Genomic DNA, 14,001 nt, shown 5'->3' on the forward strand with positions numbered 1-14,001 from the left:
TTTTTTAAATTTCGAAGATTCTGTTATAAGAAAGAAGATATTCCAGTTTACTATCTTCAAAGTAAGACATCGTAGACGGTGTAATATTTTCCAACCTCTTGAAGGTTAATACTCTGTCGAACACACTGGATGGAAAGTTCTTGCCGGAAGTTGCGGATTCTTAAAGATCTGGCTGCGACTATCGACTCTGAGCGACCTCGTCGAGTCTTCGATGCTGTCGACTATACTCTCCAGTTATCCTCATCGCGCCAGTCGATGTCCTTGAAAGTAGTATCCGGGCGGAAGTTGACTCGCGGGTAAGTCAGAGAAAGAGAGATATATACATATACAGAGATAGAGACGACGGACCTGTGATATCGTGAACCATCATCAGATTGGGAGCGGCTATTTGACCCCTCTCCCCCTTCTCTCAACACACACACACACACACACACACACACACACACACACACACACACACATATCTTTGAGTTCTCCAACGTGCGCAACCCTCTAACAGTTCCCAATGGTGGCGGAGGAATGGTACGAAGGATGGATACAGGAATATTTGAGGTGGGCTGAACGAGGGAAGGTCTCTACAATCATGATACGCGTGTGTACATATGTGATACATATGTGTGTGTGTGTGTGTGTGTGTGTGTGTGTGTGTGTGTGTTTTATCTCGTATATGTGTGTGCAGTATATAGATATACTTGCTTTACCCTTCTGTACCGGAAACAGTTCCGTTCCGAGCTCAACCAACGCAATGGTAGCCAACATGGCGAACGCAGCGGTGCTCATATTTTCCGGACCGGTCGTTTTGTCACCGCTGCCGCCGCCGCGAACGAGCGACCTCGCGAATTTTGTCAGTCGTATGCAACGATTAGAGCGGATGCATATGCATCGCCCGCCACCACTGTTGTATTTCGGTGTTAAAGATCCGTCCAAAGAATAACGTGTCATCGCCACCGAAAGATCGACCGTGGAGGTCGCGTTATACCACGCCGGTTCCTCTTCCGTTCTCCAAAGATTATTCAATTTTATACATCTGTAAAATGATGTGTAAAGATCAACGATCTTCTTATTTTGAAAAATAACTAACGATAAATTTAGCTGTCTAAATTAATCAAATTCTTTGCTTATAAAAAATTACATACTCAATAAATAAAAAATTGGTTAAATTATAAAAATTGATTAAATTATTGAGATTTAAGAAATATAGGCGTATAGATAGGTACATTTCAAATTACATAGCAGGAGTTAAATATAAAGAAGTGTAAAATTCTATTAACAACATTTACGCTTCTTGATTTATTATAATTTGTATTTTTCTACAATATTTATTTTTTTACTACATCTTGAATCGCTATATTAAGAGATACAATCCAAAACTTCGGAACAATTTCGAAATTGCGCTTCATTACATTTCGAGTCGCGAATGTAGTAGCGCAGAAGATGTCGGTAATATATCGATTTTACGCGCAACAGATACACCGTATATTAATTATATAATCTTATTTCGCATCACGTGAGCGTATTAACCACCACGTGCTCTCCCAGCGAGTCTATTCTCGCTCGCGCCAACAATCCGATTAAGATCGAAAAGTTGAATTGCGATGACCTAATTCGCGCGACAAAGCGCGCGCCCTTTTTAATCCGACCGAGAGCAGCCGACGACATTGCGAAGATATTTCGTGTGTATGCGAAGTGTGTATGTGACAACGTACATTACGTTCTTTCGTAAACGAAAGAGAGATCTGGCTAATGTGTACAGCACACGCCATACGTGGGTGTGACAGCGCGGTTATAATAACACATAGCCCTTGTACGATGTATGCCTTCAAGTGCTTAATAATGAAGAAATTAATAAAAAGCCATAGCAACAAGGAGTTTTGTTGGCAAACATTTGACGGCATAACTCCTACTTATCCAAACAACAAGCACGCAGATTCAAGGTTTCTAAGAAATGTCAGAATAATCAAAATTTCTTTCTTAAGAGAGAATTATAACTTAGAAAAAAAGTACAAAAAAGCAAGAAAAGTCGTACCGTCTTGTGGTGAAAAGTAAATTCACGAATTCTCGTTTTACTCCCAATTTGAGGCATTTGATTTAAAAAGACGAAATAGTGATTAAATAGACACATCATTCAAATCGCGATCATATGCTTGCAATTTCTCGATACTGCAGGATGATTGGATTGTTTAGAAAGGTTTGAAATGCTAAAGAGCTCTCTCTTTGTCTCGAAAAAAAAAGTTTTGAATTATTGCCTTTTAAAGTTGTCAAGTGAGAGAAACGTTTGCAATGATACGTGAGTGCAATAAAAACCATAGTCGAAAATTTCGTACCTCGTTGAATAGAAAAATGCGCCGCGCTTCACTTTTCACAAAAGTAAAAGCATTTTTGTACACAAAAAAGTCACTAGGGTGGAACGGGGGGGGGGCGAAATTTTAATAGAAGTTTAGTATCTATAATTATGCTGTTACATAAGTAGAAACACTCGATGTAAATTATCTACATCAACACGCACATGCGCGTGTGTGCGTACGCATGCACGCACGCATGCACGCATGCATTTCGACATATAATAGTTACTTGCAAGATTGGTAGGCAAGATTGGATTGCGTAGTAGAATGGTTAGTGAGTGAGTATTTGGGACTTGCAGACTTGAAGATAGGTACTTTCCGTCTCCGGTAGAAACTGACGGCAAAGGGAGAGCTTTGCGAGAAGAAATTGTCGGCGGAAGATACCCAGGTTACGAAGATAGCGATGGCTACGAATCTTTTGGGAAGATACCATTAAATTTCCGGAGCCTGTCCTAGTTCTACCGCCGTTCTACCTTCGTCCTAGCGTATCCTGGTCCATTCACCGACGTTGCGACCGACGTCATATCGATCGCCATCGTGACGATCTATTTCTGCAGTTGGATAGAGAATTGCAGAATTTCGAAATAATAAAATACTAAAAGTGCGCACTCTCTTAGTTTAAGAATACTATATTACTATACTATATAAGAATACTGTACTAAAAAATAATTTTAGACAATTTTTAAATAATATTAAATTTTTTTTCAGCTGATACAAATTTCTTAATCCAATATTGAAATTTTGAAATTTAAATTTTAGAATTTTTGAATCATTCGAAACATTTTGTCTGTACTTGACGCAATCAGAAATCGCGGGTATTTCGATTTACTATACAATGTAATTGCTTTTGCATCCTAAACAATGTTGCTAGTGAATTAAGAACATCTTATTTCGAGGGATCTTCCCGGGCAACGGAGCTTCTCCGCTCGAAAAGGCTCGTCTCTTGTACGCGTTTGGAATAGGGTCTTACCTCTCGCCTGAGACAGGAACCAGGATAAACGGGAACAGGGAGGGTCTCATTCGAGTTGCAGGGTCGTTCCCTACGAAGGTGGAGCAAAGGAGAAGCTTTCGCCTTCGACCCCAACCGTGGCAAGGAGAAGAGGGCGAGGAGGAGGAAGAAGGGCGCTGAGGGATCCGGAGGGTTGAGAGAACGAGCAACCCTCAGGATTCGACCTGGACCGACGACGACCCTTCTGCGAAATATCCTCTGAACTGAGGCTGTCTGCAGCCATACATAGTCCTCGTTGGTGTAAAGGATGAGCGCCTACACACGCAAAGTCACAGATGCACACATGTGCACAGACACACACAGGCACACGACTACACTACGAACATTACATACCTTACCCGGCTGTCCCTGCCGCTGCAAGTAACTTCACACTCGCTCACCTACATACACGCGCGCGCGCGAATGATGGAGCGACTGTACGTGTGCGGCCGTGTAAAGTTGGCGAAATCGTTTGTTCCATTCTTTGCGCACGTACGACTGTACCCCTGGCGGCTTTGTGTACGCGTATAATAGTTCTTTGCGATTCGTTTATTACGCGGAGATACTGCGCGCGTCATCTCTATACAGACACATTAGCTTATTTTTCTTTCGCGCTGCGCTCAAAGTATTTTGCGCTCATCGTAGGTCAATGGTTTTCTAAGATTTTTGCGACAAATTGATTTTTCTTTATATTAATGTTACTGTTATTTCCATTGTAGTCCTTTAAAGTTACGATTAGTATGACATAGTCATAGATAATGAAAAGTTTTCAATAGTATTAAAAATTTTTCACGATATTTAATTAGCATTACCTTTAATACAATTTTTTATTGATGTCTTCGGATTCAATATTAATTTTATCATTGTTGCATCATTAACAGAAATCATTAACAAAACATACTCATAAATTTATTTTATTTCTATAATTATCAAATGCTGACTTGCGCAGATTATTTTAACATGTGTTTTCTCATTAACTATAAATAAAAAAACTTTCTCTAGTTTTAAAATAAAATGTATCAATATGTATTAATTTTTGCATCGTCGCAATATAAAAAGTTTTAAAATATCAAATTTCTTTAATAATTTCAAGACATCCAACGACAACCAGCAAGTTTCGACATTAAAAAGATTAAGCCTCGCATAAACTCTCTCATCATTCTTCTCACGTGCTCGCTGATGCAAAATACACACCCCCGACGCCCGCTTCACGCCGCCGCGACGCCGTTACCCCTCCCTCCTAGTGGCGGGTAATCCACGCGAACTCTGTAGATCCCAATAGTTAAAAACCGTTTCGCGCGCGCGGGCGTAACTCCGCCGTCGTCGGAGTTTCGCGGCTCTCTTGCGTGCGCGTTTTTATATTTTCTTTCTCTTCTCTTTCTCCTCATTCCATCCTTTGCCGTCCCCTTGAACCCTCGCACGGGTATGTGGATCTCGGATTTACCGGGCAGGTGGAGGCAACTGAAGCCCGCAGCAATCGTACCACGGAATTATTTAGAACAGTGGATAGTAGCCACGTTGTAGTTAGGTTGGCTGCGGTGCCCAGGACTACCACCCCATATCCACCCTACCTTTACCGTCCCACACCACGAGCGAACCCCGATGTTCAACCACCCTACTCACCCTTCCTCCCCCTCCTCTCTACTCTCCCTTGCCACCGGTCTCCGGCCGCCCTTCTGCCCCCGCACCAACCAACATCCAGTCTCTCCTGTCCCCTTTTGCCCTTCACCAACCACCGAGTGTACTCCACCTCCAGCCCGGCTTAGTTCAAAGCAGCCCAGCAACCCGCCACCCTCACCCTCCCCTCGCCCCCCTTTTACCGCTCTCTCGCCCACTCGCTCTCTAGCCACCTATCTACCCGCCACCCCCTAGCAGTAGCTCGACGTACCCTTGCATACTTGCCTGCCTGCCTGCCTGCCTGCTTGCCTGCTTGCCTGCTTGCCTGCTTGCCTGCCTGCCTGCCTGCCTGCCTGCCTGCCTGCCTGCCTGCCTGCCTGCCTGCCTACCTGCCTACCTGCCTGCCTACCTGCTTGCTTGCCTGCCTGCTTGCCTGCCTGCCTGCCTGCCTGCCTGCCTGCCTGCCTGCCTGTCTGCCTGCCTGCCTGCCTGCTTGCCTGCCTGCTTGCCTGCTTTCTTGCCTGCATACTTGCCTGCCTGCTTGCCTGCCTGCCTGCCTGCCTGCCTGCTTGCCTACCTGTCTGCTTACCTGCCTGTCTGTCTGCCTACATACCTACCTACCTACCTACTTATCTACCTACCTACCTACCTACCTATCTACCTACCTACCTACCTACCTACCTACCTACCTACCTACCTATCTACCTACCTACCTACCTACCTATCTACCTACCCACCTACCTACCTGCCTCCCTGCCTGCCTCCCTGCCTGCCTGCCTGCCTGCCTGCCCGCCCGCCTGCTTGCCTGCCTGCCTGCCTGCCCGCCTGCTTGCCTGCCTGCCTGCCTGCCTGCCTGCTAGCCAGCTATCCACCCAACCCAACCATCCCATCCACCACCCACTTTCGCTCTCTCTCTCTCTCTCTCTCCCCCAACTACGCTACTACCAACCACCTACACTCTGTGCCCCTCTTTCGACCCATACCCTCGGCGCACACCAACTCTGCCTGCTACGCCGCAACCACCCCCGAACAGAAAACACAGCTGAGCCAACGTGCTCTCGGGCTGAAATGCCTTCTACCTTTCAGAGGGAAGAGTGTCTTGCTGCTTCGCTCTCCCGCACACCCACCTTCCGCCCACTCCACATTCCCCATTCCACTCTCCTATCGCTTTTCCCGCCATCCTATCTCCTTTTCGTTCCTCGTTCTCGACCTTCCTTCTGCCGTTGACGTCCCGGCTCTCTCACTTCTCGCAATACGTACGTAAAATACAACTGATAAAATAATTGAATGTACGATACGTAACCACGAGCTGTCCTTTCTTTTGTTTTCGAACTTCCATCGGTTCTCGCCCCTCTCCGCATCCGCGACAGTTTACAGATATACAAAGTGGATGGATAGCTGACCACTGCGAGCCTGACAAGTTATTCCGCGAATATTTTAGTGAGTACATCCTCCGTAACGGTCGCGCATCGCGCATGGTTGTTCCTCTTTCCTCTCGCCACGCATCCGAGAAACAAGTCCGACCGTATGCAGACACAACGCTACACGACGGTATAACTCACCCGTTGCTCCCAAGTGGCGTTTATTTCGATGGTTAGTGCCTCTTTCGTCGTTTGTCGTGTCTGCATTCCGTTCGTGGGGTAATTTTGTTTGCGGCGATTAAGTCTTCCGCACGTTTCTGATGTTCCAATTCTAGAAACACGCTGATAATTATAATGATAAATTGCAAAATCGTTTTAGTTATCAGTAAAAAGAAATAATTTGATAGTTATTGTTATACATATACATGCACCTTGTCATGATTTTATACAAAATTATCTTTAAATTTTCTTTTCCTTAAGTTATTTACTTATAAATTCTAATTATTATTTTTTCTTAATTGAAAATAAAAGAAAGAAATATGACGTATAAATACATGGAAGAAAGATATTTGTCCTTATGTATCTAATTAATTTGTAAAATAAAATTCTTCTTTTTTTCAAGATCTCGACATGATCTTCTGATTTCGTGTTGAACTTCGCGATGCAGTTTGAGACTAGCAGTCGATCATCGTATCCGTGGCTTATAGATTTTCCACATAAATATGAACAGGCACATACATATATTACGTAGAAATACGATTCTTTGCATAATCGCGCGTTCAAGCGATTAGTCCATTTATTTCCTTCCGCGCTTTGTCCGCGTATTCGAGCAACTCATTAATAAGCCGACGTTTTGTTTTGTATTCCTTTGTCGTCGCAACAATTAATTCGTTCACAATCAGGGCGGTATTTTTAAATCGTTGAGCAGAATTTGCGTTTCGTTCATACGATATCGCTGCAAATTTCAGTTCGTTAATTCCATGCAAAATAACTGCAGTGTTTCAATGATCTTTCGACACTAGTGCTGCGTAAAAGGAATTTGCGATTAATTAATAAATAATTTAACTGGCTAATATTACACACGTACTTAGCTTAGGATACATGCGTGATCGATGTATCGATACGTCTGACCATTCTAAAGCTTTATGTAATACAACTTATGAAGTATATGTATTTTCTTGTAAAAATAACATGAACTAAAAATATATTTATCTCTTACTTTAAAATTTTTACTAAAAATAAATTTAACATAGAGAGGTAAAGGAATTCAATAAATATATAAAACTATACCGACGATTTCATAACGAAAACCATCATCAATTTGTGAAAGAGATGGATGGCCAGCGGCAAATGTTGACCATTTGTTATCTATAACTAATAATTTTTTGAGTTCACTTTATCTCTGATAGAATATATCTACAAACACAAAAGTATCAAAAAAATGTTTATTTTTATGATACACAATATATGTAACTATTAAGATCCTGATAAATATTTTTGAATAATAAACAATGTCTCTCAAAGTCGGAAACTGATGTTTCCATTAATGAGCAATCGTCAATTGCAATTAATCAGAAGATTAAACATAGATCTAATGCAAAAGGCATCGATCGTCATGCATAAGTCTCGCGTCCTCAATTATCCTCTAAAACCTACATGCGTAGGAACGCATGTAGCCGACCAAAGCGTTGGAGCGAACATATGAGACTACTCCCACCACCCCCCTTGCACCAATCCCCTAGGAGCCGCCTATTCCGCACGTACTTACGCAACTGGTACCCGATACCAGTGTGCATGTCTCAGAGAATACCTGTCTCCGTAAAGCGGGTATTCCGTGTATACACGTCCCTACCTGATACCAGAGCCCCGCCTTGCGAGCTCCCCCTCCGACAGGGGTGTAAGACAGAGAGAGCGAGAGAGAGAGTTTATGCTATCCTTTCTCTTTCTCTTTCTCGCCCCCTTCCCATCCCCCTTCTCTCTCACCCTATCTCTCTAGTGTACACCCGCGCGCGTACACACGCGTGCGAAATCGCACCGACCCTCGTCGTGCGTGTGTCAGAGGGGATCATGCGAGAGAGAGAGCGAGCGAATGGTTGAGGGAACAGAGGGGTGGGAGAGAGAGAGAGCGAGGGAGAGAGGTACAATATTCTCTATGTATTAGCTACATATCCGGCACATAGGATAGCCCCGAGTACATGGAGGTGATGTTTGTAAGGTGTAATACATAGGCGCGACGTACATAGGAGTGCGAGCGTGTCCCACCCACACATGCACGTGTGTATGTGTGTGTATATATATATATATATATATATATATATATATATATATATATATATATAATACACAAGCGTGAATATATATATATGTATACACATATACGTACTGAACCCCGCGGATACATCCGCAGACGTCGTCCCTGTGCGGAGCGTTTCTGCAGGGGTGGTTGAACGGGAAGAGCGCGGGGCGGGCGGGTGCGGTGGCCGAGGTAGCGAGGAATGGGGGAGGATGGGCAGAGAGTCCCAACGCGGCTGACACACAAATAACCGAGCCACCTCTTCCCTCTGACTCACTCCCTCTCCCCCCGTCGCAACCGTCCCCCGGAGTCTCTATCCACCCACTCGTTCACCCACTCCTGCACTAGCAACCAGCCAGTCCGTCGACTACCCCGAACACCCACCCCAACGCCTGTCCACCCCTTCCCATACTCTCGCGACCGACCCATTGCCACCCACCTACCACCCACTCACCGACCGACCAACCGACCGACCGCCCGGAGCCACCCTTAACCAGCGTTAGGTACAGCTGAATTACGCACTCCGATGCGAATGCGGAACCAACAGGCAAACGCGCGCCAGCAAGCGAGTGCGGAGAATTATGGGAAAATGAGCCGAAATTTTCTGCTTTCCGCAACGACGAACTGGCCGCGTCCCGCGAATTTCGTCTGATAACTGCGAATGCATTTGGAATGGCGAAAAACTGTACGAGGATGTAAACGATAAAAACTGCGCGAGCTGGTACTCAGATAATTGAAGAATAAAAATGAGAAAACGTGGCGATTTCTCCAGTTTTTCGTCAATGACGATTAGATAAGAAATGGATGATCTTACACTGTGCAAATCCTACTAGGTGCTAGTGGAGCGGACGTGATGGCTTGAATTCGTTGTGATCCATGGTGATATGAGGGAAACGCTCGCAAAGAGAGATGGAAAACGCGTTACGAGGGGAGAAAGTTCGCGCGTTTCGATTTCCTGTGCGCACAGGGAAAAGTCAGACACATGTGAATGGTACACGAATCGGCCGTTAATACTGATGTAATGGAAGACGCGCTGGACTTATGAGTTAAATTGGAACTCTTTCAATTTTAAAAGGCAATTACGCGAAAGTAAATCATGTAAATGGTGTGTGTGCGTGTGTGTGCGCGTGTGTGTGTGTGTGTGTGTGTGTGTGTGTGTGTGTCTCTCTCATGATGCGATATAAAAAATTAAAATTGCATAAACAATTATTAAAATTATGTGATGAAGATCATGTAAAAATTTCTTATATAAATTTTACAAATTTTACATATGTCTTTTATATAATTTTACATACTTTTTTTACATATACTATTCAAAACGCATCAATGTAATTTCTTCTTGAACATTGTAATTTCTTCTTCTTTATATATTGCATAGAATAATGATACTGATATTATTCGAAATGGGATGTATTTGAACTTTCAACTTTATAATTGTGGTATAAGAATCATATAATATATATCAACAAATCCAAAAAGCGATGGATTATTTCAAATATTTATAAAGAAAAATAAATTCGTAAAATGAGAATACTCTTGCCAGTTTATTAGTTCAGAGAAAGTATGGGATGCTCCTGTCACACTCTCTATATATTCAATCTGTACCTGCAAGCACGAAGCAACCGTACGGTCGTGCGTAATCAAGCTTTCTTTTAAGTTAATTATCATCTATGTGCGAGAATATCTTAACTGCCCGCGATATTTAGAAATTATCTCGTACAAATACAGATTTACAAAATTTTCCACATGAGTGACCGAAAAATATTATGATTCGAACTGTTTTTAAAATATTTTTTTTTTATTATTACGCAACATGGAGCGGGACAAAGCGAGGGCATGGCAAAATATTTCTGTCCCTGGAATCGCAGGGATTGTTATCGCAAAAAGCTACGAGCGACAACGCACAACAGTTGAATGACTGCGCGTATGCCATAGAATAGCGTGTGAGCCATATACACACGATGAACGTAAATAGTTATCAGCGTCTTTTGCGGAAACAAGCCTAATGCATCCGCGCGTCGTGCGGTAACCGTATCTCCAATACCGCCTCCAATACGTGTACTCGCGGTGTCGGTCTCTCTATAAGGAGAAAGGTCACTCCGCTTTCCACAGCGGCCTCGGTCTCGTCGATTTTACATCCTCCGCAAGACCCGATTTTTTTTTCATCAAGACTCCGCCGCCGAATCGGAAAGCGAGATGAGCGCGGAAGAAGGCAAGAGGAGAGATGGAGAATCGCGCGATATCACGTACTGGATATTTCTCTCCACTATGAAATCAGCCTCGCATCGCGAAAATCCACCCACCGTCACCCCATCCCCCGAGCCAGTCACCCATACCACCCACCATGGGGGGCAGAGCCAGAGAGGCAAAGGGAGAAAGAGAGGTGCGGGTGACACGGACGGGTGGCGGGAAGGGAGGTTGAGGGTGGATTCCGCATGGATTTCGCACGTTTCAATGGAACAAGGCACGCTGATGTCAACCTACCTGCGTTGGTTGGGTTCAACGCACCTCTAAAGCAACCACACCTCTACCCACCCTTGCGGAACGTTCACCACCTTCCCCTCTATTTTACCCTCTCGACCCACCTCCGACCTATACGCCACCCTCTCCCTCTCACCGTCCCCCATCCTTCCCCCTTCCTCCTCCTCCCTCCCCGCGCTCTCACCGACCTCCATCCCGCCGAACCCTCTAACCACTCTACCGGTCGACCCTATCTACGTACGTAGCCGCGCTCGCTCATACATACGCTCCCTATATGTGCCCCATGTACCTCGTTTACATACATCTGGTACATAGACTGAGGTATGGTATCAAAATGGACGCAACCTACGCCAGTGGGCACGGCGCTAGATACGAACGCGTGCACGTATACGCGCGCTCGCACGCATACACACGCACACGCGTGCTCGCGCGGCCACGACAAACCGCATTCGTACGCGCGGTTATAGCGCACCGTTATAATGGTAGCTACCACTACAGAGAGAGAGAGAGAGAGAGAGAAAGAGAGAGAGAGAGAGAGAGAGAGAGAGAGAGAGAGCGTTCGCGTGTACGCGTATACATACGTGCATACATACGTGCATACATACGTGCATACATACGTGTATGTAGTGTCACGCACCTTCGAGTGCCGTGTCTTCGCTTGCTCACTCGGGCATATGTCTTATATACGGAGTGCATCGTCGTTGTCGTCGTCGTAGCCGTCGTCGTCGTCGTCGTCGTTGTTGCACAATACACACGTCAGGCACGAGGTATACACGCGGGTTGCGTATCGCCTCGGCTGATTGTGGACCTGTGCGGAATTGGGCCTCGGCTACACGGGAACACGGCTACGCGCCAATAATCACAGGTAGCGATTCATTGTCGTGGAATCGCCTCCCCCCTTCTCATTCGCCCTCTGTTCGAGACATGGGCCGCCCTAAAGGGACTTTGAGATATGGTCACGGCTAGTTGAACAGCCGATACAGCTTGGGCGCAGAACTGCGGATACCGGCCTATATTGCTCGTCAAACGCGTTCCTCTGTACACTGCGATACTCGTTAACTTCCGTATCATTAAAGAAGAAAAATTAATTTTTATTTCGTTACAGATCCATGATACAAGTGAATGATATATAAGCGGGAGTGACTAACAAAGTCATAAAATAACGATTGATAAATGTGTGACGAATAGAGTGTAAAACGGTTAAATAGGGTTTAATAATCAAAATGGATAATTGTGTGCAAAATTAGGAGATGCATTTTGCATATTCTTATCAGAAACATAAATTCCAATAATTTCCGAACTAAAATAATCTAATTATGATTAATTTATATGTTGATGTTAGAGTCGAGAAGAAATTATAGTAGAAACACAATAATTGGTACGGAGTTTATATGATCGAAAAATGAATTTACCGCGATTACACCGGCTTCGATTTGTGATAAATTATGCAGCGATTTTTTGAGACTGAAAATAACTTTCATTGAACTGCCGCTGCCGAAAAAATACTCGATGCGCTTTTTCACGACATTCACTATGGTAACGATGCGGCGAATAGTTGTCGCGTAATCGTAATCTTTCTACCACTTCCGACGAATACATTTGTTCTGTAATCACGATCGTCCTGGGATTTTCTCTCGGATGCTTGCGACGCATTGCGGTAGCTCGCGAGCTCCAGCTCCCGTGCAACGCGAGACCCACGAATTTTTAGTCCGCACAAACATTAAATATTCGCAGTCGCGGCCCGGCCCATGCCATGCCGTGCCATGCCACGCCATGCCATACCATGCCACGCCATGCCGTTGTGCGGATTTATTTGGGAATATTCACGCGCGCGGATCGTGCCGCGTCGCCCGGTTCTTCTCTCCCGCCGCACGTGTGCGTGCATACGTGCACGCGTGTGTGGCCGCGCGGATGCATAGATGCGTGCGTGCATACGAGCGCGCGGTCGCAGATACTGCACAATGTTATTTAAAATTTCGACCATTCATATTTCACCGACGCGATCGTCGGTACAGGTCGCGCAAATATTGACGGTCGCCGAGCGTGTATCCAAGCCGGCGCGCACGGCCGGATACTTTCGTAAATATTTAAAGGCCCACCCGGGTGGGTAATTAATCGGCTCTCAATGGAGCGTTAAAACAATCGCGGGATCGGCAACGGCCGGGCGCGGTATCCGCGCCGGCGAATGGGGAGAACGAGAACCCTCTTCGCGCTTACGAGGACAAAAGCGCAACGCGAACGGAGCGCGCAGAGCCGGGGGTTGACGAAATTTTCGGAAGAGTCGTTTCAATCAGAAACCTAATATTCTTTTCCAATTTCGGGCCAATCGATCCGGCGGTCTGCTGGAAATTCCCTTTGCTCCCGGTCCCGCACACGCATTCCCATACATACGATAAACCGATACAGCGCGGCTCGCTTTCTCTCTCCCTCTTCTCACGTGAGACCGCACACATTCCAACGTAAAACGTAACTAATTACCAATACCGTTATTGTATGAGTAACGACCGCACACTGTCGCTCGCGTCGCTCGTGTCTCTCACATTTTACATTTTGGACGGGAGGAGGAGCGATGCGCGGGATGCGATAACCGGCATCTTCTTATGTTTTATGAGGGAGGAGAGGAAAGAGAGAGAAAGAGAAAGACAGAGAGGGATGATTAAAGTTTAATTTAGATTCGAATATGTAACGCTGAGGTCGAGAGATGTAATTTCATGTGAATTTGGATACCACGCTGCAACGTGGCATTGTGCAGAATAATCGATTACAGCAGGCGGCGTGCAGTCGCGCGTATATATATATCCATCGCAAAAACGTATAAATCCAATATTTTATTATGCCGTAAATTTAATGATTACATCGCGAATGGATTTTTAACATTCAAATTTAATTAAGTTGGGCATTTAACGTGGCTACTTTACT

The 14,001-nt window shown here is 45.0% G+C and overlaps 1 protein-coding gene across 1 annotated transcript; it reads left to right on the forward strand.

The window, feature by feature from the left end:
- The first annotated feature begins 4,755 nt into the window (after positions 1-4,755).
- Positions 4,756-9,758, forward strand: LOC148934933 (uncharacterized). Its single transcript, XM_089083301.1, has 4 exons — positions 4,756-4,809; positions 5,177-6,203; positions 6,318-6,387; positions 6,931-9,758. The coding sequence occupies exons 1-3, from the start codon at positions 4,756-4,758 to the stop codon at positions 6,347-6,349; spliced, it is 1,113 nt and encodes a 370-aa protein (XP_088939427.1). The 3' UTR covers positions 6,350-6,387; positions 6,931-9,758.
- The last annotated feature ends 4,243 nt before the right edge of the window (positions 9,759-14,001 follow it).

This window comes from Pogonomyrmex barbatus, unplaced genomic scaffold, assembly GCF_055798465.1.
Source record: "Pogonomyrmex barbatus isolate J1 unplaced genomic scaffold, ASM5579846v1 scaffold7, whole genome shotgun sequence".
Lineage (NCBI taxonomy): Eukaryota > Metazoa > Arthropoda > Insecta > Hymenoptera > Formicidae > Pogonomyrmex > Pogonomyrmex barbatus.